The sequence below is a fragment of the Cyphellophora attinorum genome, assembly GCF_001299255.1.
Source record: "Cyphellophora attinorum strain CBS 131958 chromosome Unknown Contig33, whole genome shotgun sequence".
Classification (NCBI taxonomy): Eukaryota; Fungi; Ascomycota; class Eurotiomycetes; order Chaetothyriales; family Cyphellophoraceae; genus Cyphellophora; species Cyphellophora attinorum.
The window spans coordinates 15,708-42,124 of NW_017253261.1; the positions used below are offsets into that span (position 1 = coordinate 15,708).

Genomic DNA, 26,417 nt, shown 5'->3' on the forward strand with positions numbered 1-26,417 from the left:
TCTGACCAAGCTCACAGGTCGGTGCTCTGTATGTTGACCATTGCTGACCACATATGTATGCTCTGCTGCTATGCCAAGCCCGGGCAACCTGACGCCTTTTTGTCTCGGGAGTCAAGTTGTGTTCTGAGCAGACTGATTTGTCTGGCTCGGTAATTTCTTAGCTCAGGCTCAACAGAGAATAGTTCTGTTTGGTCCACTGACTTTGAGCACTTTCTACTGAGCATCAGATTGAGAGGCCAGAGCCTTGTTGATTGAAATCTGGTGGCATGCATTGTTGCTTTCATCTATGCTACATTCATATGCTATTCGTCCTTACCGAAGTTGCACCCGTGGCCCCTTGAATCTTTCGGGAATGCCGCATCTCAAGGCTGCAAACATCCTCTCGATGCAAACCAGGCTAATAATTGCGGACTGACGTCCTCGGCATGCAACGCCCTCGGCCGGCCTTTCTCCAGACTAATCTCCCGATCCAGTGTCCATGCACTCTGGAAGGTGTTGCGATATAGCTCTCCTTCCATGCTGCCAGATCCCGAGATCTCGTCCACCCACAGGTGCAGTCCCAGGTCTATGCATGCGGCTGCAATCTGGCAGTTCCACAACCACAGATTGATGGTCGGGTGACTGACATCCTCTTCCTCGTTGTCAAACTCCAGTTGAGACTCTGCTTGTGCGTAGATAGCCAGCAGCATGGCGCAATGGATGCCAGAGATGGAGGAGAACAGATCCAGCTCTTCGCGCTTATGCAGCTGCATAGCATGCCGGACATAGCGGGCCGCAATGTCGCGGGAGTTATGATGAAACATAGCTCCAATGGCTGCACTTAGGAGACGCTGGCTGGTCTTGATGGTACCAGAGGATGGCACGAAGGGCGACGCGTCCTGCGCGTGAGATTGAGATTCGAGTTGCAGGAATGGGTATCTGGGATGCACAAGCTCGAAATACACTTTCAAATAGCTTGCTGTGCGTGGCGAGTTCAGCATCCAGCCCAGCTCCGCATTCGAAGATGCTGTTGGTTGAGTGATCGAGCACGTCGTGTGTCTTCGCTTGGCCGGACGTACCTTGTTCGACCAATTGACGACACTATCATTACTGAGACCGCTAGCATTGCTGTGTGCAGAGCTGACTGAGTCGCGTCGAAACACAGGTGGAGGACGATCGGTTGGCGATAGGAACTCGCTGTAGTAGTCCATCTGAATGCTGGTATTGGCAGACATCTGGAGAGCTGGAAGCTCTTCTTGAGCCCGAATCGGCAGCGCGAACGTAGGCTGCATTGCTGGAGTGCCAATTGGAGAAGTATCGTGAGAAGTGATGTGAATCGACGGGATGTCCTCGATGTGTGTCGGGAATGTCTGAGCTCGCGCGATGCCTTGCGAGAAGTACTCTGTCTCGATAGTCGGCTGCATTGAGAACCAATTAGGGTCAATTTCTGGACCAACATCGCTGTAGGCCGCTGGAGTGTATGGACTTGGCATGCTTGCCGACTGTTCGCCCAGATCGTGAACCGCATTGTCCTGAAGCAGGTTGTTGGTTTGTAGGTGCAGCTGTATTGGCCGTGGCGAAAGTATTTGAGGCTGTTGGCCTTGCAGAGGCCAGTGCTCTCCAACGGAACTGCATACTTATTAGTTGCATACTGACAAACAGCTTCATTATTACTTGCCTCCGCGAACGCGATCTGCGTCTTCCCGGATCAATGCACGCAACACCAAACCTGAAACATGATGCACAAGGACCAGGTAGACCCGAGCACCTCACCTTACGACGCCTGCATCGCAGACAAGCAACAGGCACTGCAGCACGCCTTGAGCTATCGAAGGACTCCCTACGCGGTGTCGTTGTCGCGTCCGTCGGCAGTTCTGGACTTGGCGACCTCGAGTCCGGGTCGTCATGGCTGATGCTGATAAAATTGTTCATCTAAGAGGTTGCAGACTGCGTAGACACGAATCTCCTTCTTACGAGCGACAGCAGTATTGCCAATGTTATATCAGACTGCTCGAGGCTGTGCACGACACGTATTGCCAGACACAGTACAAGGCTCGCTCAGACAGCGGGTGTTTTAGGAAGAGCTTACCTGAAGGTCTGGCGTCACTCAACGGCACGATCATCTCACGCAAAAGCCGCTTCATCGTGTCCGAGTGTAACCCGATCCTACCCCAGACTCTGGGCATGAAGGTGGCAGTGCAAAAGGTTGCGATAGCAAAACTGCGTGTTAGTCCGCGGCTTGGTTGAACGGGGACAACGATTCCATATAAGCTCGAATGGAAGGAGGAAGTCTTCGATCAGATCCTGGAAGGTGCAGCAAGCTGCAGCTGCCAAGGCCGTTCATGCAGTAGCGACTGCCCACCAAGATGGCCATACTCCGGCGCCACCGAAATGCTTCGCTGTGGACGCCGAGCTGTTCCGTCGGCAACAAAGTCTCTCTGTCACCACCCTTCGCTACTTTGTAAAGTGAACTGTTTGCTTGGACACGGCGCACTTTATCAACAACAGACTAATCGGCTACCGAACATATATATGTGTTTCAATCGAGGCTCTTCACCAGGTCGTTTCGTCTGGTGTGCATCACATGTGGGAGATTCGTGTCGACGCTGTCGACGCTGTCGACAAGCGAACGTCCTACACGGAAGAAATCGGCTGAAAGGGAAGGACTATCTACGTCTTCTAGAACGCGTGGCTTGCATGCCCCCAGGCATTCGGCCGGCAGTTGTAAGCATCACACGTTCACACTTTGCTACATGATGGCATCAACGCAAATGCGCAGTGGCTCATCTCAGGAGATTCTGCAAGTATCAAACTCGTGTGAGTGTAATCGTAACATCGTTCAGTACAACACAGCGCGGCGCTGTATAAAGACATGCAACTTCTAAGCGCTCAGGACTCGAGTGATCTTCCAACGACCACTCTTCTCGGCCGCTTGATTCTCAACATGAACCATTCCCACTGGCTTCTCATCATCCACGACCTTCTCAGCTTCGGACTCGGCTGAAGGAGCGCCAAAGAGTGTCTCCATTTGTTCCAGAGTCTTGCCCTTCGTCTCCGGAACGAAGAAGAAAGCCCAAACACCCATAAGGAGCATCAAGGCTCCGAAGAACATGTAGGTACCGTAGCCTAGTGACGTGATCATGTACGGTGTGGTCCTTGAAATGATGAATGACCAGAGCCACTGATCAGCGGTTGTGATGGCGACACAGAGCAGTCTGATGTCGAGAGGGAAGATCTCCGAGCAGTACACCCACGTGATGCCCTGGCTCAGTGTCAGCAGGCTTGATCGCTTGGATGCGTGGACCGTATACGTACCTGCCAGGTCGCACAATAAATGAAACCATATAGATATACACAAACCATGGCCAGATAAGCCCATCCGCTGCGTGTAGCGTTGCCTGCCTTCAGCGCAGCAGTAGGATCAGCCTTGAACACATACCCGCCAATATACCACATCGGGAGCGATCCAATGAATGCCCCGTAGATCAGACCATTTCTTCGACCAACCTTCTCGACTAGCCAGAGGGAAAAGACAATCATCCCAAGAGTCTTAGCTATACCGTAAAAGCCTGTTGCAAAAAGCTTGGTCGAAGTCCCGGTGATGCCCAGAGTTTGGAAGATACGGGGGCTGTAGTACGTGATAATGTTCACGCCTGTCATGTTTTGACACATCATCAAGATGAGGCCCAGCCCGATTCTGTTGCGGGTACCTTTCTGGAACAGTCGCTTGAATTGCTGCTTTGCGGTAAGATGTCCTGCATTCATGAACTCAGCCTGCTCACGAATGTCGGCAAGTTCTCGACGAATGTATGGATGATCGGCAGGCAGCGTGCGTAGCTGGCAAAGAATCTTCTCTGCGCTTCCCAGTTGTCCTTCTTGGCCATGAATCGTGGTGTCTCCGGGCAGCAGAGCATACCAAGGAACAGAATGGTCCCTGGTAGCAATTGTACTGCAAGCGGCACAATCCACTGAGTTTTGGTGCCCTCGGAAATTGTTCTGTTCACAGCATAGTTGATCCAAAATCCCGTCATTCCTCCGAACTGAGAGCATATTTCGAAGATGCCAACAAGTCGACCTCGAATGCTGGGAGGGCTCGTTTCCGAAATGTAAACTGGGACAATCAATGAGACGGCGCCGATACCAAGACCTGCGATAGCTCTGCCTGTAATGAGAACTGGAAGCCGACCATTTGAAGCAGTCATCAAGATAGCGCCAACGAGGAAGATGAGAGAAGCTATCATGATGCTCCTCTTGCGACCAATCCTCTCGGCCACTGGGAACGCCAGCAAAGCGCCAAAGAAGCATCCGCTCTGAAAGGTCGAAACGATGTTGCCTTGGAGAGTGTCAATCTCGTGCTGGTCTCGACCTTCAAGACCATAGTCACGCTTGAAGGAATCAAGAGCCATGGTGCCACCAATGACACTAGTATCATAACCCACTGTGATGGTCAGCAGGGCCTTGTAACGATGCAGGCAACGTACTGGCGACAGCGCTCATCGAGCGATAGCCGCAATGAGATGGACCTCCAGTTCCTGACCTCCTTTGGGTCATCCGTACCCGACGCATGGAGGCTGAAGCCCATGATCGCACTTTCCTCAGTCCTTGAGTACAGGTGGAGTAGCGGAGGATGAAAATGTCGCACTCTGGGGCGCAGCGTGTTATGCGGAGGGAAGACACAAAGCTGGGGAAAGAATACAATCACTATAAGCAGTTTGGACGGTCCTCGAGAGGCAAGCTCCAAGAACCGGAGACTGGTCTGGGGAAGCGTTGGCGCGCACGCTAGAACGCCGTCCGTGCATATTCAACATCTGATACTGTGGCATTTGATCGGAATTTGCAAGAGTCAGCTCTGGTAGCGTGCATTAAAACCTACCTGATGTGGCAGTAGGAAAAGCGGAATGGGGGATATCCCATCGTACGCTCGGTTTAGCGTGCTCGCAGCATGCAGGTCGGCATATTTGAGGTGCATGAAGCATAAGGTCTGGACCTGATTGAACGTGGTAAGAAGGTGTAAGTTGAAGCGGAAAAATTCCAGAGCAGGGGTTGAAGATGGTCAGGTCTTGGCACGAGGAGTTTCCGGCTTGGACCACGTCTCACTGCCGTTCCAATAAGGTAGGAACAATTATGCTGTTGCCGTCCTTGAGGTCATCGTGACAATCATTGCACTGACGCCATGGCTGATTTCAGAGTCTTTCTGGCTCGTGGTGCCGATTCTGTGCAGGTGTTCTCCAGTATTGGACCGCTACTCGCAGCTTTCTGGAAGCGGTGCAATGACCCAGCTAGGTAGGTCCGATAGTGTCATCGCTTTCGTTAGACACACTTCAGTCGTGGAAGAGCAGTCCGTCGACAGTCATCAGCAATGTCATGCAGCGCGGGACACACCCCACGCCGCCTCGTTTGCCTTACCTACAGCACGGTGGTACTGCGGGGATAGTTTGAACCGGATTGCGGGGGTGGCAACCATGCGACGTCTAGCATGCCTGCTAGCTATTGAACGAGTGAACGAGGCAAACCACACCATCCCGCAAGACGTCACCATTCAAGCGCCTCCGTGACACCACAGCAACAGGTTCAAGAGACTCGTAAACATATTAGGGCTTCACTACTTAATCACCTATGATAAACATCAGCCTGAGAAGCAATCTAAGCGAGCCATCAACTAGAGTGCCAGAATCATGCCTGGGACTACCTCAATACCGGAGACGCAAACAGTAGCGCTGGTTCACAAGCAAGGTGACCCTGTTGAATTCGACGATACTTATCCCGTCCCAGTTCCAAAGGACAATGAGATCCTCGTCAAAGTTCTGTACACAGGAGTCTGCCAAAGCGGTACGTTGTGACTTGTTCTTTTCAAGAATCGTTTCGAATGCTCTACCAACATAATGCTTCCTTCCTGACAGACCCCAGACCTGCACACAAAAGCCGGCACTGCCCCTTCCGCCACCGGCGCCCCGATCACCAACATCAAGCTCCCGCACGTTGGCGGTCACGAAGGCGTTGGCCGCGTCGTCGCCCTTGGCCACCAGGCGTCCTCAAACATCACTCTTAACACCCTTATTGGCATCCGCTTCCTCAGCACGACCTGCCACGCCTGCGAGTATTGCGTTGCAGGTCTCGATCAGTACTGCCAGAGTGCAACGAATCACTTGCATCACGAAGATGGGAGTTTCCAGCAATACTGCCTCCTGAGATCGGGGAAGGGAACGGAGGATTTCGTGGTTCTAGGCGACGCTGATGAGGCAGACACGGATCTCCTGAAAGTCCTTGGGCCAACACTCTGTGCGGGTGTCACTGCTTACAAAGCAGTCAAGAACTCCGGCATTCAGAAGGGCGAATGGCTCACTGTAGTAGGCGCGGGAGGTGGACTGGGTCACTTTGCCGTGCAATATGCACTCGCCCGCAGCGCCTACGTAATCGGCATCGACGCCGGATCTCACAAGCACGACTTCATCACTTCCCTCGGCGCATCCCACTACATCGACATCACGCAAACCCCCGACATCGCCTCTGAGGTGCAGCGTCTCACCAATGGCGGCACCCACGCCCTAATCGTCACGAGCGGGCACCCAAGCGCATTTACCAAACTTGGTGACATGATTCGTACCGGGGGATCGCTGTGCATGGTGGGAATCCCGCCGGGGGAGGTGAAGCTTGACATGCCGGTGTCCGAGATCATTATTCGCGGGTTGAGGATACAGGGGAACTTGGTAGGATCGTTGGCAGAGACGATGGAGGCGGTTGAGTTGGTTAGGCAGGGGAAGGTGAAGCCGAGGGTGCAGGTGTTGCCATTCAGGGAGCTGGAGAGGGCGTATGAGTTGCTAGAGAGTGGGAAGGTGATGGGCAGGATTGTGCTGAAGATGTGAGGCGTCGATGATCAGCTTTCTACCGGAACTATATACCTGGATATGTTGCTCGCTGAATACAAGATTGAAATTTGCAGTATTTCTGTCTGTGGCGACGTACTTGCGCAGTGCTGGCGCCGGCTGAGACTCCAGTGAGCGTGTTTAACCGCGGGTAGACTCGTCCCACCAGGTAGCGGCGAATGCCACCATAGCATGACAAGCGTCCAGCATCGTTCTTGCCTGGCCTGACGCCCGGCAAGGGACACAACTGGTGAACGGGAAAAGGCAGAAGTTGGGGCCAAGGCAGATGTATATGTCTCTTCGACGGAGTAAAGATCCGCGGCAAGCCGCATCGATCACTTTACCGACTCGGTCTGGCAGTATTCACTGTGCATTGCATTACATGGTGGGTAGGTGCTGCCTGGCTGATTCACTTCGACGGCCATGGCAATGACTCTTGACCCACGGAAATTCATCCTGTGTTCGACGGCCGATGACTAGGCACAAACCCATTGAGTCCTACGTGCACTTGCTATACATGCCTCAAAGCCATTAGATGCTTGACTTATACCGCTCCTCAGGTGGTCCCACAGGCATGCCCATCGGCTCACCACTATGCTCCCTCACCGTGGTCCCAGAACTCCTCTGGTCATCCTGCTCCACCACATACTCCCTCTCCACCGTCGTTTCAACCATCTTCGTTATGCCCTGCGGCTCAACGTAATTGGTGAGGTGAATATCGCTGCCACTACTCCCTTTTCTCACGGTCACAGGCTTGGTGGCTTTGTTCATGCTAATTTTGTCCATCATTGCGTGGCCGCTCTTGTGGTTGCTGCTGTGGCCATGCCCATGACCCTTGACTGTCGGCTGCGACCGTCCCCAACTACCAGATTCGGAGCCCTCGTCAGCGGCTTGATTCCCAGTACTACGGACGACGACAGAAATGAGGCGAGCCATGACGAGCTCGATTTAGAGCTTGGAGATGTATGCTAGCGGGGCGAACTGCACGTAGCTGTGCGTCGATCGAGATCAGTCAGTCGAAGTCTTAGTTGATGGAGATCCGGGGAGTGGCAACTAACATGAACTGATTCGACAGACTCAGAAACCCCAACAAGAGCGCATCTAACGTAGTGCTTACGACGACCATCCCAACATTCCAGTTGAACAGCCTCCAGTACTTATTCAGCCCAGCAGCGATCAAATTGAACCGGACCAGCCACAGGAAGTAAATATTCAGAGCAAGATCGATGATGAGGAAGAAGCTCTTCTCGCACTTCTCGAAGATGATATTGACCCGGATCTGTTGGTCCGTGGCACCGGGCAGGTGTGAGGAGGTCCAGATGTAGCATACTGCAACGGTGATGGGCGTGATCAGAGCGAACAAGCCCCATCTGAGGTAGCTGGCTTTGCGCTTGTTGACCATGATTAGGGAGACGCGATTGGCGATGATTTGCGGGAGGAGTTGGACTTGAAGGGTCCAGAGGATGACTGCTAGGATGTAGTACCATAGTCTAGACATGAGTCAGTCATTCGACTGTGGTGTTGATCACCCACTCGTGGACGATACTTACGCTGGAGGAATTACGCCTTGAATGAAAAGCATAGTGGTGACGGAAAAGATAAAGTTGGCGGTGGCTTCCGTCCACACGAGGTAGAGGTACGCATTGTGGAAGCTTCTCGTGTGTCGGTAGATCCTCCTCGTTTGATGATATGCTTTCGCAACCGTGAATACGAAAATGGGCATGAACATGCCAAAGAACAGCGTCGCGATATCCATGATGGCACGTTGACCAGCACGTGCGCTGTGAGGTAAAGTCAAAGCAGCAAAGTTCCAATGCAGGATCAGGACCTGTCTCTCAGAATCGAGACAACGACGTCGAGTCACGATGCAATACTGGAGCTAAAGCTGCAGCTTTGTAGTCCGACCGGGCCTTGTCTGCTGTGAGGGTCTTTCATTGTGGATACCATGGCCCGGGAGTTGTCTGCAAGTGTGTCACGCATATCCACAAGTCGCAGATCAACGGCCCAAAGCTGTTGAGACTGCGCAGGTAGCATCGCCAGGACAAGGTTGGCATGCTGTCGCAGCTGTCAAAACAAGTACTGCTTGTCCTAGCTTACGTAGTGAACGTGGAGATGAGGCGACTGGCGCGCATCGTCTGAGATCCGCTGCACGAGTCGTGGATGGCAGATGGATACTTTGTGATTATGGCCCGGGTAGTATGGAGTGCTGTGCTCAAAAGGGCCAGCCACGTTGTGTACTAGTCAATCGAAACCCCAGAGTGGAGAGCTTCGATGCAAAAGCTCAGGATTTGGACGTTGGATATCTCGGGGAGACCCTGTCAAGATCTTGACGATCAGGAGGCGTACCTGTTTCAATCCTTCACTTGGTATTGGATCCGTGAAGCCATCGCGACTTTGTCTCAACCATTTTGTTCCCTTTATCGGCGTTTCTGTAGACTAAGAATCACCTTCCGTGCAGCCAAACGCAGAGCGCTAGGTGATGCAGTCTCTGTAGAACCAATTTAGCGAAGCAGGTAGGCATCGGAAGTGGTTGGCAAGAGTGACACCGAGTCAACGATCTGCACCGAGGACAATCCGGGACCGGAACTGGAATAAGCGCTCCGCTTGGCTCTTGGCATACGAACTCGGTGAATAAGGCTGGGCTGCAGCCTGGTCCCCCAGACGAAATCGAGCTTCGGTGTGTCGTTGGTGCTGCTCTGTCGGCGGCTGTCGAGACCCGCGCTTGATAACGACTGATGTCGATACGCTAATCATGGGCTTTCTTCCTCATAAAGTTGGCCCTCGGGCTAGATCCCCTTGCGCCTGGCTGATGATAGAGGCTAGGAGGAGCAAGCGCCAACTTTGCAGGGTGTTCCTTGTCGGATGCAACAGAGCCAGAAGACATGCGACTGTGGAGCATTTCACGCTTGATGAAAGGCTTCCTGAATGTGCGCAGCGTCCCACGAGGTTCGCCGGCGTACTCGAGCTTCCGCTCCTATGGTCAGTACCGCCGAAGAGCAAGCCAGAACAATCGAGCTCGGCAAGGCAATGAAAGAGCAAAGTATGAACGACCCTGGCACATCGTCGTCAGCCATCAGCGAGGTGAAGAGCTGGACCGAGTGAACGCTGGCGTGCGACCTCGAACAGGGTCGGAGTCTGTTCTTGCGAAAGTCCTTCTTATCCTACATCACTACGACATTCGTCGTGGTGGCGTCTTGATCGACATCTTCGATCGTCAATACCTTACACATGTGCTCGATCCCTGTTCAATCAATTCAACCCCCTTCGTTAACGACTGTATTACTGCCCTCCTCCCTCTTGCCTCCCGCTTCCCTGCTCGGCTTGTTGTGGTCTTGCGCGAGGAGCGGGAAGATGATACGCTGACGTATCACATCGACTTCTTAGCAGTCTGCGGCCCCCGTGTCCTCGCGAAGCTAATAACTGTCGCCACCGATGCCGTTGTGACCAGCGGTCACGTCGCTGGGATAGCCGTACGCGGCGTTTCCGTCGTGCTCGGTCGGGCTCAGAAGGCTGTTGGCATTCTCGGACTGACCACCTGAAGCGGCATTGGAGCCAGCGACACCGGCCGGATAGCCTCCGCTGCTGGTTGGTCGGCCCTGGTTTTCGCCCCTTGTAGATTGGGTCTCATCCCAATCAGTTGGATGTTCAGACGACGATCTCTGTCAAATAGAATTTGACAAAAGAGACGAGGAAGACAAAACTCACCTCTCGGTACTTGGACAAATAGATCTTGAGAGCTTCTGCGTAGTTCTCGAAGCCCAGCGAAGTCATGGCAAAGAGGATATCCTCGCCATTTACCGTCTTCCGCTTTTCCTGCTGGCACTTCTCTGACGCTGTGGAACGTTAGTCACGGGCGTACGGGTGTAGCAGTAAAGTGGCATACCTTCGCTTGTGATGAACGAAATGAACTCGCTCACGCATTCCTGCATGCATTCTTTGGCCTCTTTGGCTATTTTGGCATTTTCGGGGAGAGCCATCTTCATTATTCTCGCGACTGGTTGAAAGTTATGTATTTTAGCATCATTTCCAGCTGTCAAGACACGTGAAGGGAGACCGTCCAAGAGGACAGTATGGCCTGGCCCAGCGCCATTGGCCGACATGATGAAATGATGTGAGTGGTTGAAGCAACGCGTGCTTGCGTGCTGCCACTGACGCAGGTCATATTGAACAGGCGCAAGGACGAATGAGGAGACGAATTCCTTAGTGTGTCCGGCATTGTTGCACACTGCTCGGGATCGTACAGACTTGGATGGCGGATGCGACGGGCAACGCAAGACAGACAGCAAATCAAGGAAAGAGGGTGCAACCAACCATTTGCGATAGGAAGCCATCGATCTTGCTCTTTGACCTCGAAATCTGTGAGAGGGCCTTGTGCTTCGGCTTGATCCATATCCTGTCCCTGCTCTTCACCAGATTGCGCGTTCTGGTCGACATCCTTTTCTTGGGGAGAGTTCGACATGATGTACAAGTATTTCGGATAACCACAGGTGGACTCTTGGTGATGGCCACGTCAGACAGTCTAATGCCAGGTGGCGTCACCGAGCGGTCAGGATAGTGGTGTTTCTGCCCAAAGCGATTCCGAGAAGCTTCGCTCGTTTCCTTCTGCCGTGCTGCGTAGGGCCAGTCTAGGGGTAGATCGAGCTAAGCGCAATGCCTACAACTACGAGATTCCGATCGCGGGTAACGTAGCGGTCAGGTAATGACTGGCTGACTGTGGATAGCGTATGTGCTGGCGTGAATTACCGGACGCGGCGCAGGTGTATGTCGTTGTGCGCGGGTGGTGTTGGTGAACGCGCAGGATGGAGATTGGGGGGTTCCCTCGAGTGGGAGACTTAGGTGGAGTTTGGCGTACTGCGGAGGGGACTGGGTTGTGCTTCGTTTTTTGCGCTCACAATCCTATTGGCAGCTGTGACAGGGCGAAAGGTGGATGGCTGCAGAATGGGCCGCAGCGCTCAAATCTTATGCGAAGCCCAAGACTTTCGTCAACGATCAAGAAGCGATGCGATGAGGCTGCAAGTGATGAGAGAAGCTGACAGGAGCTTCTGCGCAGACTCGGACAGCTGAGAAGAGCAGCGACTACGATGATGAGAGGGTTGGAGCGATGGCTGGAAGGTGAACAATGTTATTGTGATGAAGCTACGAGGGGCGCATCGCGGCTATCGCAGCCCATCACTTGCCGGTTTCTAGGGGAGCTTTGGTGCCTGCGTCGCCCGCACCTATCATATTGTGCCTAGATTTCAAGTTCCTAAACCTGCCAAACCAATCCGCTGCAAGCATTCCAGGGTAGCCGCGCAATCGTTCTTTCGACTATGTAAAGAGGTTGAAGTCATCCTCGACGGCAACATTCTCTCTTCTCGTCTGTGCAATATTTTGCTAGGAGTCGACAAGTTGACCCACGAAAGCAGCTGTTCGTTGGGTAGCAGCCAGTAATCCTTGTCCTCAGCTGCATGTCGCATCAGCCAAAACAAACTTGGACGGTTCTTTTTCCAAGGCTTTCTACCGCCTCGTCCAAACTTGGTCCCCGGGGAGTCCGGAAGAACACACGATTTAAAAGCAAAAAGGATGCGGTGAGTGACCGCCATTTGAGCCAGCTTCGAACTTGCCGCGATCGCAATCTCACGCCACCATGTTCAGTTGACGTTGTTTCTGTCGTTGAGTCGTGCACAAGGCAGGACTTATTCGAGATTGAAGGCGGCTCACATGCAGTCACAGTGATGCGCGCAATTGACCAATGACCAAATTATTGGGATGCGAATCGACTGTGATTCGAGGAAAGAGACAGCCCTATTCTTTGTCCACAGTCTCGCTTAGGCTCTGCTGCTCCTGCACGATGATGATGCCAACCAGCGTGCCCCGGAATGCCACGCGGAAACCCAAGAACCTGACGAAGGTCTGTCAGGTCGCCCAACGAGTCTCGTGTCACACAGCAACATGGGCGATGTTGCACAGGCATTGTCAACGATGAGTTGCGATTGCTGAACCTCCAACGCTGTACTTGCTGAGACCTACGAGCGCGACAGGGCCAGAATAATTTAAGACGCGATGCCAGCACTACAGGCGCGTTGGCCTCGTGCCTAAGCTTCTCGCCTCACATTGGGCATGAACTGGCCAGCCCCCACTGACCCCCTCAGCCGAGGAACATGATTCCCTGGACCAGGTCGACGACTCTTACTATTACGCGGGACGTGTCATACCGGCATATTTACAAAACCCGCGACGCGAACGACATGTTGTGACCTTTCCAAGACAGCGTCCGACCTTCGGCACAACATGGTGCGCAATCTGCTACTCACGAATCTCAACCAGCCTTGAGATTGATGGGTGGATTTCAAGTACCTCCATTGCAATAGGTCCTGAAGCTTCGTCCACGACGCGCTGGCTCGTCCAGCTCGCGTCTCTGGCAGGATCACTCCCACATAGCGCTGCACGCGAGTCGAGCCGGTCTCAGCTCTCTTGAACAGGCCAGTGGCTGCGAACGCCGCAAGTCAATGCAAAGTCTTGGCTCGATGGATTCCGCTGTAAGGGGATCGCAGGCGTCGCAGAACGCCGACGACGGCCGGCTCCTGGAAAGGTAATGATTCGTCGGCTGCCGTTCGTGTTGATCGAGATAGGCGGGATCCTCGATGGGTCTCGAAGCTGGGCCTTTCGCTAGCATGTACCTCATTCGAGACGCAGTGCTGCAGCTCACCCTCAAGCAGAAGCTTCCCCCTCATTAAGCTGACCCATGAGATCAAGCGCGGAGGCTCAACCGCTGTTATCTCGAGGTGTCACCAAACTTCAGGGTTTCTCGGCCAGCCCCGCCATCAAGCCAAGCAAGCTAAGATTTCTGCCTCGGACCACTAGAGCCTTCAGGCGTGGTCCCACTCGCGTCTATCACAGAAAAAAGTCTGAGAACACCAAATCAGCATCACGTTTGTCAATGCGACTCGTTATCAGTGTGTCTTGGCAAGATATCCGGCCGCCGACGAAGGTCGCGAGCCCTACGAGAAATCCACCGTGTGGGAACGTACTACTAAACAGTATTTGACTTCGTCGGCCGGCACTGGATTTTTCACAGCTCCCTCCTTCAAACACACTTTGTGTGCTCTGTGACTTCATTACCTAAGAGACCTTTCTGCGACTTGTACAGCATCACAGTCGCCCAATATGGGGTACAACGAGATGATTCACAACGCCAACGTCGCCGTTGCGCGGTCGTTCGTTGGCAGACGCTTTCGCCTTGAGGGATCTGGTCACAAGAAGGAGCGCAAGGGATCATATTTCTTCACCGAGGTCAGAGCTGGCCTGGCTACCTTCTTCGCCATGGCCTACATTATCTCCGTCAACGCCACCATCGTTGCCGACTCTGGTGGTACTTGTGTTTGCACTGGCGAGGATCTGTGCGTTGCTGATCCAGAGTTTCTGCTCTGCAAGGCTCGCGTGCAGCGCGATTTGGTCACGGCTACAGCGTAAGTCTCAGCCATCCAGAGCCTTCCGACTAGGGACTGACATTCGTACAGCGCGATCTCTGCTCTCACAACTTTCTGCATGGGTCTCTTCGCAAACATGCCTATTGGACTAGCGCCAGGCATGGGTCTCAACGCTTACTTCGCCTACACTGTCGTCGGATTCCACGGTTCAGGGCCAGTTCCTTACCGCATTGCCGTCACGGCCGTCTTCGTGGAAGGCCTGGTCTTCGTCGGCTTGACTCTTTGCGGACTTCGTCAGTGGCTCGCTCGTGCCATTCCATCCTCCATCAAGCTCGCCACTGCAGTTGGCATCGGCCTGTACCTGACCATCATCGGTCTAACCTACTCTGCCGGCATTGGCGCGATCACTGGCGCCGTAAGCACCCCCTTGGAACTCGCCGGCTGCCACCCTGCGAACCGCCTCGAGGACGGCACGTGCCCATCATTTGACAAGATGAGGAACCCTACCATGTGGATCGGCATCTTCTGCGGCGGCTTCCTGACCGTGCTCCTCATGATGTACCGCATCAAAGGTGCAATCATCATTGGCATTCTCCTCGTCTCAATCATCTCCTGGCCTCGTCCCACACCGGTCACATACTTCCCCTACACCGACCTCGGCGACAACATGTTCGATTTCTTCAAGCAAGTCGTGACCTTCCACCCGATTGGCGAAGTCCTCGCCGTCCAACAATGGAACATCTCCGAGTACGGCGGACAATTCGGCCTCGCCTTTATCACCTTCCTCTACGTCGATATCCTCGACTGCACCGGTACCCTTTACGCCATGGCGCGCTACTGCGGCGCTATCGATGAGCGCACCCAAGACTTCGAAGGCTCAGCCGTCGCCTACCTCGTTGACGCCTTCGGCATCTCCATCGGGTCGCTCTTCGGCTGCCCGCCAGTCACCGCTTACATTGAGTCCGGTGCCGGTATCTCTGAAGGCGGAGCCACGGGCATCACCGCCATGGTGACAGGTCTTTGTTTCTTCATCTCCATCTTCTTCGCGCCCATCTTTGCCTCCATTCCACCATGGGCTACGGGATGCACGCTCATCATCGTCGGCAGCTTGATGGCCAAGCAGGCCGCGCAGATCAACTGGACGTACATGGGCGACGCTATTCCCGCGTTCTTGACCATTGCGCTCATGCCGTTCACCTACTCCATCGCCGACGGTCTCATCGCGGGTATTACCAGCTATATTTTCATCAACACCGTTGTGTGGATCATTGAGAAGTCTTCCGGTGGGAAGATCAGACCGGAAAACAAGGATGTCAAGGACCCTTGGACGTATAAGATCGAGGGTGGTTTGCTACCGCCGTGGGTCAAGCGCGCTGCCCGTGGAAAGAAGGACTTCTGGCGACCGGCGGATGATGAGGAGCATAACGTTGTTCCGGCCGGTGGTAGCGGGACTTACGATGGGAAGAGTGCGGAGATCAAGGGTGTGGAGAGGGATAGCACGAGTGATAGTAATACCGAGGTGAAGGAGAAGCTACATGAAATGGCTAGACGGGGTTAACTGTTGGTCTTTCTCGATATGAAAGAGCAATGTCCGCTGGACAGGGCTGCCATTCTGTGGCATGCGTGAGCTGTTTCAGCACCTAGATACCACAGACGAGTTTACTAGAGACTAGTCAGCTATATGTATAATGCAGTGCTTCTGTGAGTTTACAAACACTTTCTGCGATCGCACATCTCCCACAAAAATCATCCTCGACCAGTGACGAACAAGTCAGAGGTCCACGGGTAGTGCGGATAGAAGGGGGAAAGCAGCAAGCACGGTACTGTATATGCGTAGACTATGAATTTGTCACGGGCGCAGCGCAAGGCATACCTTGACTTACCAAAGCGACTTCCACCGAGAGACGCTGCAAGCACCTCGACCGGCTGCCAAGCTACCTCATCCCACCTGATTCGAGCGTGCACACATACGTTGTAGGAATTCCGCATAGAGACGCCTTTCCCCCCTGTCATTATTGTTCAAGCTGAATCCTCCTGCATCGCCCTCGCTTCCGAGTACTGTCTCCAGACAATAGTCCCGATTGAGGACGGGACCTTCTCTTTCCATCTTGGATTCGTCTTGAAACACGGCACGGCACGAGTCTCCGACCGACCTTTTTTCCAGCATAGCAACCCACATATAGACATGCATGTCTAGCTAGGGTAGACTCCACACGGCGGCGGCGGCTTTCTCGTATCAACGAGCAAATTGTTGGCTCGTGCAAGATCAATTTACATTCAGCCTGACACTAGTAATCTTGGAAGGTCCTCCCGGCCGCAGCACATTGTACATCTGCTTCCTCTGCCATCTCGAGTCCCGTAGTGGCAATTGGCTGCATTAGTTCTGATAATGCCATTGTATTCTGCCTATGGGCGTTTTGTCTGTGCAAAAGCCTCGCGGAATCTACGGCAAATCCTGCCATGTTACGACCAGGCGCGAAATTGTGGCTTGCAGTTAAGGTTCAGTATCATGGCCTTTTGTAGCACAGCAGTTGGTGGTGGTCCGGCCCAGCCTAATGAGCTGTCAACTCCCGCCTGTCGTTCTCGTCCTCTGGTTTTTACGGTCCTGCATGCCTGCGCCTTCCTGACTCTCAGCTGATCGCTCACACCGCAGCTGATATTGTGTCTGGAAACGGAGATCGCAACAGTCAGTAATGGCTACGGCCACGTCTAACGACTATGCGATAGAGACCAACGCTGGCATCGTCACCACCTGGGTACCACTCTCGACTACCTATTCGCCCACACAAGCATGTCGCACCAGCTTCAGAGGCGTATATGATGGTGGCTCCAATGACGGCTTGAATGCGTTCGACCCGAACTATTCAACCCTCGACTCGAGCTACTCCTGTATGCCAGCGGCCGCTTCGGTCTGGTGGGATCAGCCAGTGGCATCCGATCAGACGGCAACGACGACACTTGGTATTGGACCGATAGTATGTCCCGAGAGCTGGCATGTCGTCCAGACCTCGACGAAAGATGTGACTAGTATATTCTCCATGTGTTGCCCAACGTGAGTGTTGTTGTCATTGAATCAAGCTGCATGTTGCTGATATAGTGAAGAGGATACGAACTCAGCAATGGCGGCAACGCTGGAGCAGTCGTGAACATCCAAGGAGTAGCACCGCAGGGGCGAGCCTGCGTTTCCGATGTCAGCTCGGGACAAGTGATCAACCTTTGGTCTGAGACTGAGCACTTCGATTCGACTTTTAGCGCTTCCACCACAGTCTTCGCTGTCGGCCTGATTGGAATGAACATTGACCGCGCAAGGCTAACCTCTTCCACTGCATCGAGCACAATTACAAGCCAAACAGCCACGAGTAGGACATCCTCAAATCCTGCTGCATCAAGCTCGGGAAGCTCCAATCCGTCCGGCTTGTCCACAGGCGCAAAAGCTGACATAGGGGTAGGGGCTGCCGTCGTTGGACTAGCGCTGGTTGGATTGTTGATACTCTTCGTAATGCGAAAGAGTAGGAAGTCCAAGAGAGCTCATGCTGAGCGAAGGGGCCAGGAGATTCTCCAAGCAGACTCGAGACCATTGGCGGAGCTTGACCACAGCAGACATGAAGAGGCGCGACCTCTGGAGAAGTACAGAGACTCACCAGCTGAGCTTGACGCCCGATAGCAAGCACGAAGCTCGTTCTTTCAAATCCCGTCGTTTCCAGTTACGGATCTGCGCATAGTATCAGTATGGTTGTCCGCTCGCACCGAGTCAGCTCTTCGATCTTTGAAACGACTGGCCTGATCGGAAAGAGAGCTCGTGGCATGTTCTGGAAGCTGGAGTGCAGCTGCTAGGTCGAATTCGCTACCCACGACCCTTGAGTACGCCTTCCGCACCTGCAGCAGAGTACAGGACAGCATAAGCCGTGTCGCAAGTACGCTGCATGATCACCATCGCATGTATGCAAGCGACCGAGGATCATTGGCCAGTCCAAGGCCAATATGTCGCACTTTGGCTTCAACCGATCTTTCGGAGAGCTGCAGCAAGTTGTCAGAAGCAGGAACCTGCATACAAACCTAGCTTAGGTACGACGCCTTTCACAGTACAAGTCGGACAATTCCGCATCAAGCAAGCTCGCTCGCATTTCAGTGCATTGGTCTCCACAGATCTGAAGAATCTCTACCATTACATCACTCATTGATAGCCGGCAAAGAATATCCGTTGCTGCAAGTCTTGCAATAAGCAGTGAATTGATCAGGTGCCAGAGCGGAAGGAGCAAAACAATCCGATGTGAATGGTGGCCGTGGCGGAACAAGGGGTACCTTAATCAACTGAGCCGCCTCTAGCCGTCCAAGCTTTCGAGTTTTGAATTTTGTTGACATGCAGTTTTATCTACTAGTATGTCACCGTGCACGCCCTTCCGATTCATAACATTTCGGTCGAAACGCTATCAATATAACGAAGCCTTGTTTTTCTTTGATAGCCAAAGGTACTCGCACGAGGTGAGAACAGTCATACATTATCCGATCTCTTTGTTTCGTGTTCGCTTGTCATACACATAACAACTATACTACGACCATTCTGCCAACCAGATAACGTTGAGATCGACCAATAAGCATAGCGACGCAGTACCCCGACTTGAGCCTGATTATGGCTCCGCACGCCGACCGCGACATGGAGGTCACAGGAGTCACAGACACAACAGCGGTTGCCGTTCCTGATCCCGTAGTCTCCAAGACAGTCAAGCATCCCATTTTCACAGTCGACGATGTCTTCCCACATCGGCAAGAAAATGCATCTGCGCTCAAGACTGGCGTGGCGGCGTTCTCAAGTGCCGACTTATTCAAATCAAAGGGTGCCTTCCGGAAACCAAAGGCGAAGCGATTCGACCACCGGATCAGTATCGAGTCAGCCGCTCGGCAGCCGTCCTCACTCAAAGGCGCCATGAAGTATTTCCGACCAGACATGATCTCCCTATGTGGCGGTCTACCATCCAGCGACTACTTCCCCTTCGAGTCCATGTCGGTCAAAGTACCCTCAGCGCCTCACTTCTCCGAGCCAGCCACTCGCGAGACCGGCAACACCCTCACATCCGGCAAGCACGACATCAACAATGGCACGTCACAGTTCGACCTTTCTGTCGCCCTCAACTATGGCCAATCGATGGGTCCGCCACAACTCATGCGCTGGATCACCGAGCACACCGAGATCGTCCACGACCCGAAGTACTCTGACTGGGATATATGCATGACGTCTGGCTCAACCTCCGCCCTCGAAGTCGCCCTACGGCTCTTCTGCAACCGCGGCGACTACCTCATTACGGAAGAGTACTCCTTCTCATCCGCGATGGAGACCGCCCGGCCCATGGGCCTGCACCTCCTCGGCATCTCAATGGACGAGCGAGGCATGCTCCCATCCGCCCTCGACGAAGTCCTCTCAAACTGGGACGTCAATGCACGGAAAGCGCCCAAACCCTTCGTCATGTACACCGTCCCCACAGGACAAAACCCAACCGCCAGCACGCAAGACACAGAACGCCGAAAAGAGATCTACGCCATCGCCGAAAAGCATGACCTCTACATCCTCGAAGACGAGCCCTACTACTTCCTCCAAATGGACCCGTACATCCCAGGCCACACACACACCGTCCCCACACCGTTCTTTCCACCGACCACAGTCCCGCAATTCCTCTCTGCTCTAATTCCCTCCTTCCTCTCCCTCGACACCTCCGGCCGCGTCCTACGCCTCGACTCCTTCTCCAAAATCCTCGCTCCCGGATCACGCTGCGGCTGGGTCACAGGCCCCACGCAGATCATAGAGCGATTCATTCGCAACAACGAAGTCTCTTCACAGACGCCCTCTGGCTTCTCGGAGATTGCACTCTACAAGCTCCTCGAGGAGAACTGGGGCCACAAGGGATTCCTAGAGTGGCTCATGTTCATTCGCGCCGAGTACACCCGCCGCCGGGACGTGATCGTCAACGCGTGCGAGCGGTACCTGCCTACAGAGGTCGCGAGCTGGACGCCGCCGAGGGCAGGCATGTTCCATTGGATCGAGGTTGATTTGATGAAACATCCGAAGTACCACAAGGGGATCAATCAAGAGGAGTTCCTGGCGATCGAGGAGCAGGTCTTCCTGGCAGGTGTCGAGCGAGGCGTGCTACTGGCACGGGGCAGCTGGTTCAGAGCTGAGAGAGGCAGCGATAAGGCACTTTTCATGCGCACCACTTTCGCGGCGGCAAGCGAGGAGAAGATCCAGGAGGGGATCGAGCGCATGGGAAGGGCGCTGAGGAGTGAATTTGGGCTGGAACAGACGGACTCGGCGACTAATGGTGTCACGAATGGCATTACGACGAATGGTCACGGAGCAGTGGAACTCGTGAATGATCGGCAACCGGCTGCGAATGAACAAGCCGGAGCCAGAAGTCACAGCATACGGTGCTTGAACGCGCCTTTCTCAGCCAGGATTGAGACGATGAAATTATACGCCGCGTCCGTCCGCGAGCAAGTACCGCGTCAAGCAGCGATTCAGACGCGCCTTTTCACACGGACCAGCAAACCAACCTGGCGAAATCGAATAACACAACGCGCAACTCGTGTTCGATAGACAATCGCCATCGACCCGCACCATGGAAGAAATCCTGGTTGCAACAAGACTCGAAAAACAAGAAAAAGGATATCGCCGGATATCGTCTGATCCATATGTCTCAATTTGGACAGGCTCCACAACCTTCCGCAGGACCCGGATATTCCCACCGTGACTGCACGGTACAATAGTAAACGAGCAGATAAAGACCTCGTGATGGATTGCGGATGCGGAGGTGGCGATGGGAAATACAATGCTGACACGAGGGAATGAAACGTCTGGGGATGAGGGAGGAAAACGAATCATGCATATTGGGCATTGGGTTCCTGCGTTTCTGGACTTCAGTAATCGAAGCATTTATATTCGAGAGGCAGCAGTCAAACAATGCATGCACGTGGCCATAGAACGCCTAGACAAAAACAAAGCATTCGTTGCAGCAGGATAGATAGTCTAAATGCCGCTTGTGTGGTCTCACTCACCCGAAGGTGTTCAGTGCTTCTTAGATACTCGATGGAACTGCTTCGAATGCCTATCTATCTACATGCCCAATCAACCGGCAGTCAAACTGGCTGTACCCCTGCTTCGCCATATGGCATACTGCTTCGAAACCCATTGCGATGATATGCCCTTTAAAACGCCTATCAGCGCTATGCATGCTCTCGCAACCCTCTTTACCCTGGTGTTGAGCCTTTCCCAAATCGTCATCGCCCGTGTATTTCGAGAGCGAACCCCGATCCCGTTTTGCCTTCGCATGAAGATTCATTACAGCATTATCATCATCACCGCCAGAACCAAATTCAAAATCCCAGTCAGCCGCCCGAGGAACTACTTCTCTTCGTAAGCGTCCCCGGCCCACCCAGAGGTCGCGCCGTACTCGTACTCCAGTCACTTTTCGACCGATCGGACGCCTTCAACGCCCCTAGATCACCCCTCTTTACCTTGTTGTTTCCCACAGTAAGAAATGGGCCGCTGTGGTGATCGTGCTCTAGCACCAAAGCAGGCTGCTCATCCATCTCCGGCGGCGGACCCGGTATCTCCGCCGGTGCCGCTGAGATGACGTTCGCAATCATAGGTGTCCCCAGCTGCTGAGGTTGACCATCCGTAGCGCTGTTCAGCTTCTCGACGTTCTCCTCTGTCAAGGCTAGGACGCCATTGCTGCTGCCGTCGCTGCCGCTGCGGTCTGCGTAGCCGTTTGAAGTTGTCGCAGCTAAGGGCGATGCGCGATCCGCCCGCGGCGAGGAGTAGCCCGGCTCGCCGTTGACGACGTCGAGCAGCTTCGCGTCTCTCAGTACACGGGCTTTGTCCTCTGCCTCTTCTCTTCGTTGTGTCCGCTCGTTCTCGGTGTCGAGACCTGCGAGCTCTCGTTCGATGAGACTCTTAGACTTGCTGGCTCGTCTCGGCCTCAGGCCGCCACTACCCGCACCACTTGGCGTAAGGAGAGTAGCTTCATCGATCGACTTCTGCGCGGTCGCCGCCGCCACCGCAGCCGCTCTAGCAACGAGAAACTCATTCGCGATGTCATCGTGCTCTGGACAATTCGACGAGTGATCCGTAACAGTGCGTGTCAGCATTGGCTTGCTCTCGCCGTTGTCCAGATGCGAGGAGGACCGCCGGAAATCGTCCTTTCCAGTCCACTTCAAAATCATCTTCTCGAGAACAGCACGTTTCACTGGCTTGGCGAGGTAGTCGTCCATGCCGGCCTTTTCGCAGCGCTCTCTGTCTCCTCGGATGGCTGAAGCAGTCATGGCGATGATGGGAATGCGTTTGATGGCTTCGATCGACGCGTAAGGGTGGTGGTGGCGGAGGAGGTGGGTGGCGTTGTAGCCGTCTAGAACTGGCATTTGCACGTCCATCAGCACAATGGCTGGGACAGGCGTGGCTGCGGCTTCTTCGAGAGTCAGGTCTGGGCTTGTAGCCCGTAGCATGTACTCAAGTGCTTCTCTGCCGTTCCACACGGCGGACACGGAGAACTTGAGGCTTCGAATGAAGCGTATAGCAATTTGCTGGTTCACGGGATTGTCTTCGACGACTAGGATGTGTATGCTTTCTCTTGGGTATGCTTCTGGGGCTGGCGTATCATTCGCAGTCCGGCTGGGTGGGAATGAAGCTCTGTTTGCTCTCATGCTGATAGAACTTCGAGGAGATTGTAAAGGTGGACTGAGACGACGAGGCGTCCTTGCTTCTGTAGTGCCTTGGGATGAATTCTCGGCCGAAGCGAGAGACACCTCTGAATGAAACCGATCTGGTAGCGCTGATATTTCTACCAAAGGTGGTGCGCCAGCAGTTCCCGTGACATACTCCGGTTTCTTGAAAGGAATCGTGAATGTTGCTATGGTGCCGGAGCCGAGCTTGCTAGACAGGTCAATGGTGCCCTTCATCAGCTCGACCAGGTTTTTGCATATTGTCAAACCAAGACCCGTGCCTCCGAACCGTCTTGCAGTGCTGGAATCGGCCTGACTGAATGGTCTGAAGAGTCGCTGTTTAACATCCTCCTCAATTCCAATGCCTGTATCCGCGACTGTGAACTTCACAGTTGTGGAGTCGCTAGTCTCGGAGAGAACTGCTGCTGCTATCCTCACTGATCCATTCGATGTGAACTTGATGCTGTTGGTCAGCAAATTCGTCAGGATCTGCCGCACACGGCCAGGGTCTCCGAGGAGCACCAGATCCGATGGTAGACTGAGATCGCTGCTAAATTCGAGGTTCTTCCTTTGTGCCGCGTACGACAGCATCTTGGCAACATCTTTGAGGACGATCGGCAGAGAGAATTGTACTTCCTCAACATCCAGACGGCCGGACTCAATTTTCGAGAAATCAAGGATGTCATTGATGACTGTCAGCAGTGAGTTGGCAGACCGCTGGATGTTCTGTGCGAAGTCTGCCTGTTCCTGGTCCAGAGTCGTATCGAGCAACAGTTCCGACATGCCCAAGACTCCGGCGATAGGTGTTCGAATCTCATGCGACATGTTGGCGAGAAAGCTGGACTTCATCTTCGATGCCTCTTTGGCAGCACTTTCATTGGCTAGGAGCTTAATGTTCTCCTGCTCTTTTCGCCGCAAGGTTGTCACCTCTGTCGTGATACCAATGACGCCTTCCACAATGGTCTTTTCGATTTTGCCGTCTGGTCCAGGTTTCCCGCCTCGCATCGGAACGATTTTCGATCGGAACCAGCGGTTGTCATCATGTATCTCGCGCAACTCGAGCTCCGACTTGCCATCAAGAATCCGTTCGATAGACGACAGCATCTCATGCATCAGGTGTGGCTCGTCGGTCTCGGTATGCTTCAGCATCACCTCGCCGATTGGCTTGCCAATAACCTCCGACCTTGCTCGTTCCGGGTCCAGGACCTTCCATGGAGAGCCCTCGAGGAAAGTCAGCCTCATCGAACTATCGACCATCCACATGTTCATTTGTGAATGATGCAGCACGTCAAGCAGTTGCTGTCGGTGCTGTGATGAAGCATTCCGAGCATCAACAATGTCCTGAATGTCCGTACATGTGCCAAACCACTTTACAATCTTGCCCGTGTCGTTGTCGCGTAACGGCATGGCCCGTCCAAGCATCCATCGCCATGCGCCATCGTGTCGTTGACAGCGGTACTCAACATTGTACGGCTCGCCTGTAGCAAGGGAATGCTTCCATTGTTTCACGGTCTCTGGAACATCTTCCTCATGAAAAGGCAATTTCCAACCAAGTCCTAGCGAATTCTGCGGCGTAAGGCCTGTGTAGTCGTACCATCGCTGAGAGAAGTAGTCATGGTAGCCATCTGGTCGGGTCGTCCACATCATTTGTGGCATCATATCACAAATCAGAGCAAATTGTTGCTCGTTCTCGGCGACTGTTGTCGCAATCTTCTCAGTATACTCAGTTACATCTTTGAAGACGACCAGACCAGCAAAGAACTCTCCTTTCTCATCAAAAACCGGATGGCCGTCAACGTCATATGTTGACTTCTTGCCTGTCTTCTCGTTGATGAGCCCGATCTGCCAGCGAGTGAACGGCTGCTGCGTCCGACACAATGTCACAGTAGGATTCTCCTCTTCTGCTAGTGGCCTCGAAAAATCCGCTGTCCATGGACTAAACCTTGACATGAAATCGTAGCCTTCCTCTGAAGTAGGATCAGCATGAACTGCTAGCATCTTTCTGGCCGCTGGATTCGGGAAAACAACACTTTCGTCTTTCCACATTGCTAAAACAGGCAAATGCATCGCATTGAGCATCGCGTCTTTCATGCGCGTGACCTTCTGGAAGTCGGTAATAGTGTTCGGTTGACTGCATTTCGAAGGCGCGCCACCGGGTATGAACGTTGATGAATTGCTTGAGATAACATCTGACGGAGTATGCACTGTACTGCTTGAAGTTGATGATGTGGGTGTGTGCGACCGTGTTGATCGCGAGGACTTCGTGGATGTGCTCGACTTGGCCCGAGTCATGGCGTGAGAGTGCGGTCCATGTCTCGCACCCGAAGGCGGCGGTACTGAGGGACTTGTGAACGTCAGGGTGAAGAAGCGCTGTCCATCTAACTCCCATATCGAGATGATCATTCTGCAGGTCGACTGAGAGCCGGAGGAGCTTTTCGTGCGCCCATGATTTGAGCTTAGCCGTTGAGTCGACACTAGAACATCAATGACAGTATCTCGTGGCGTCGCACCTTGTCGACTCGGCGATCGTCCACGAGGAGGGCCCTCGCTCGCTGGAGTTGCAACCACATCCATGCCAGTAGCGTCATATCCTCAGCGCCGTTGGCGGAAGGCGTGTCAGAGCCATCAAGAGCGGCAGTCAGTGTGTCCAAGAATTTCTCCCAACTGACCCAGACAGGTACGCCATCAGATAGCATGTCGATCCCGATCTGCGACAAAGTCCGGCCTTTGAGAACATCTGTGATTGACTGCTCGGGACCTTCGGCTGTATCGTCCAGGCGCAAACCCAGCAACCTTCCCATTGCCTCATTGGCGAGCAGGATCGTCTTCAAAGACGACAAGACCAGTAGCGGCGTGGGAAGGTGTTGCAAAGACGCAAGCGCTATATTGGCCGCCATTGGTAGTCGTGGGAGCTCAATACGTAGCGTCTCTGCTGAGGGAGTCCTGCTTCTCGGTAGAGGAGCATTAGGAAAGTAGTCTGGTGCGTTCTTGATACGACTAAGTGATCGCTTTAGCGACGAGTATTCTTCTTGTGGGTACAAGCTCGGGTCCAGCTCAGGTACTTCATCGTCGACGTTGAGGTGTTCGACACCCAGTGTCGCCATGGCGGAACTCGAAATGGGCGCGGACCCTGGTAGGTGCTCGATGGTCGGCGGTGTCCGCGTGCCCGGAATACGCGAGTTGCAGGGTGACGTCGGCTGAGGGGCCCGATCCCCAGGATCTCGAGTTGTCTAAGGCATGCGATTCATGTTGAAGTGCTGAAGTACACCTCGTGTTTGTGCTGGAGTCTGTCTGTGGGAATACGGGGCCACTGTGTTTGTTCGTGCGACAATGAAGAAGATTCAAAGCAAACAATAAGCAGCGCAGTTGACGACAGCGACATGATCTGCAGCGGAGTTTTTGGACGCCGCCAGTCTGGACGGCTCAAGTTTCATTTCAATTGACTTTTGTGTTTTGGTAA

The 26,417-nt window shown here is 53.6% G+C and overlaps 10 protein-coding genes across 10 annotated transcripts; 4 read left to right on the plus strand and 6 right to left on the minus strand.

Moving 5' to 3' along the window:
- Positions 1-362: 362 nt before the first annotated feature.
- AB675_8852 (uncharacterized protein) lies at positions 363-1,472 on the minus strand (the record flags this gene model as incomplete). The annotated part of the gene is made up of 1 exon (XM_018149335.1): positions 363-1,472. The coding sequence occupies one exon, from the start codon at positions 1,470-1,472 to the stop codon at positions 363-365; it is 1,110 nt and encodes a 369-aa protein (XP_017996146.1).
- Positions 1,473-2,860: 1,388 nt separating this feature from the next.
- Positions 2,861-4,385, minus strand: AB675_8853 (Quinate permease; the record flags this gene model as incomplete). The annotated part of the gene is made up of 3 exons (XM_018149336.1): positions 2,861-3,241; positions 3,295-3,714; positions 3,762-4,385. The coding sequence occupies 3 exons, from the start codon at positions 4,383-4,385 to the stop codon at positions 2,861-2,863; spliced, it is 1,425 nt and encodes a 474-aa protein (XP_017996098.1).
- Positions 4,386-5,654: 1,269 nt separating this feature from the next.
- On the plus strand, positions 5,655-6,842 carry AB675_8854 (Alcohol dehydrogenase 2; the record flags this gene model as incomplete). The annotated part of the gene is made up of 2 exons (XM_018149337.1): positions 5,655-5,808; positions 5,887-6,842. 2 exons carry the CDS (start codon positions 5,655-5,657, stop codon positions 6,840-6,842), a joined length of 1,110 nt encoding a protein of 369 aa, XP_017996078.1.
- A 531-nt stretch (positions 6,843-7,373) lies between these two features.
- Positions 7,374-7,778, minus strand: AB675_8855 (uncharacterized protein; the record flags this gene model as incomplete). Its single annotated transcript, XM_018149338.1, has 1 exon — positions 7,374-7,778. One exon carries the CDS (start codon positions 7,776-7,778, stop codon positions 7,374-7,376), a length of 405 nt encoding a protein of 134 aa, XP_017996191.1.
- Positions 7,779-7,866: 88 nt separating this feature from the next.
- On the minus strand, positions 7,867-8,598 carry AB675_8856 (uncharacterized protein; the record flags this gene model as incomplete). The annotated part of the gene is made up of 2 exons (XM_018149339.1): positions 7,867-8,332; positions 8,393-8,598. The coding sequence occupies 2 exons, from the start codon at positions 8,596-8,598 to the stop codon at positions 7,867-7,869; spliced, it is 672 nt and encodes a 223-aa protein (XP_017996082.1).
- A 1,657-nt stretch (positions 8,599-10,255) lies between these two features.
- On the minus strand, positions 10,256-10,819 carry AB675_8857 (Nuclear transcription factor Y subunit beta; the record flags this gene model as incomplete). The annotated part of the gene is made up of 3 exons (XM_018149340.1): positions 10,256-10,465; positions 10,548-10,675; positions 10,726-10,819. 3 exons carry the CDS (start codon positions 10,817-10,819, stop codon positions 10,256-10,258), a joined length of 432 nt encoding a protein of 143 aa, XP_017996161.1.
- Positions 10,820-13,988: 3,169 nt separating this feature from the next.
- AB675_8858 (putative xanthine/uracil permease) lies at positions 13,989-15,809 on the plus strand (the record flags this gene model as incomplete). The annotated part of the gene is made up of 2 exons (XM_018149341.1): positions 13,989-14,290; positions 14,342-15,809. 2 exons carry the CDS (start codon positions 13,989-13,991, stop codon positions 15,807-15,809), a joined length of 1,770 nt encoding a protein of 589 aa, XP_017996178.1.
- A 1,135-nt stretch (positions 15,810-16,944) lies between these two features.
- AB675_8859 (uncharacterized protein) lies at positions 16,945-17,915 on the plus strand (the record flags this gene model as incomplete). Its single annotated transcript, XM_018149342.1, has 2 exons — positions 16,945-17,303; positions 17,354-17,915. The coding sequence occupies 2 exons, from the start codon at positions 16,945-16,947 to the stop codon at positions 17,913-17,915; spliced, it is 921 nt and encodes a 306-aa protein (XP_017996131.1).
- Positions 17,916-18,881: 966 nt separating this feature from the next.
- Positions 18,882-20,837, plus strand: AB675_8860 (Aromatic amino acid aminotransferase C56E4.03; the record flags this gene model as incomplete). The annotated part of the gene is made up of 1 exon (XM_018149344.1): positions 18,882-20,837. One exon carries the CDS (start codon positions 18,882-18,884, stop codon positions 20,835-20,837), a length of 1,956 nt encoding a protein of 651 aa, XP_017996085.1.
- A 788-nt stretch (positions 20,838-21,625) lies between these two features.
- On the minus strand, positions 21,626-26,061 carry AB675_8861 (Two-component system protein A; the record flags this gene model as incomplete). The annotated part of the gene is made up of 3 exons (XM_018149345.1): positions 21,626-24,924; positions 25,058-25,301; positions 25,468-26,061. The coding sequence occupies 3 exons, from the start codon at positions 26,059-26,061 to the stop codon at positions 21,626-21,628; spliced, it is 4,137 nt and encodes a 1,378-aa protein (XP_017996134.1).
- Between the last annotated feature and the right edge of the window lie 356 nt (positions 26,062-26,417).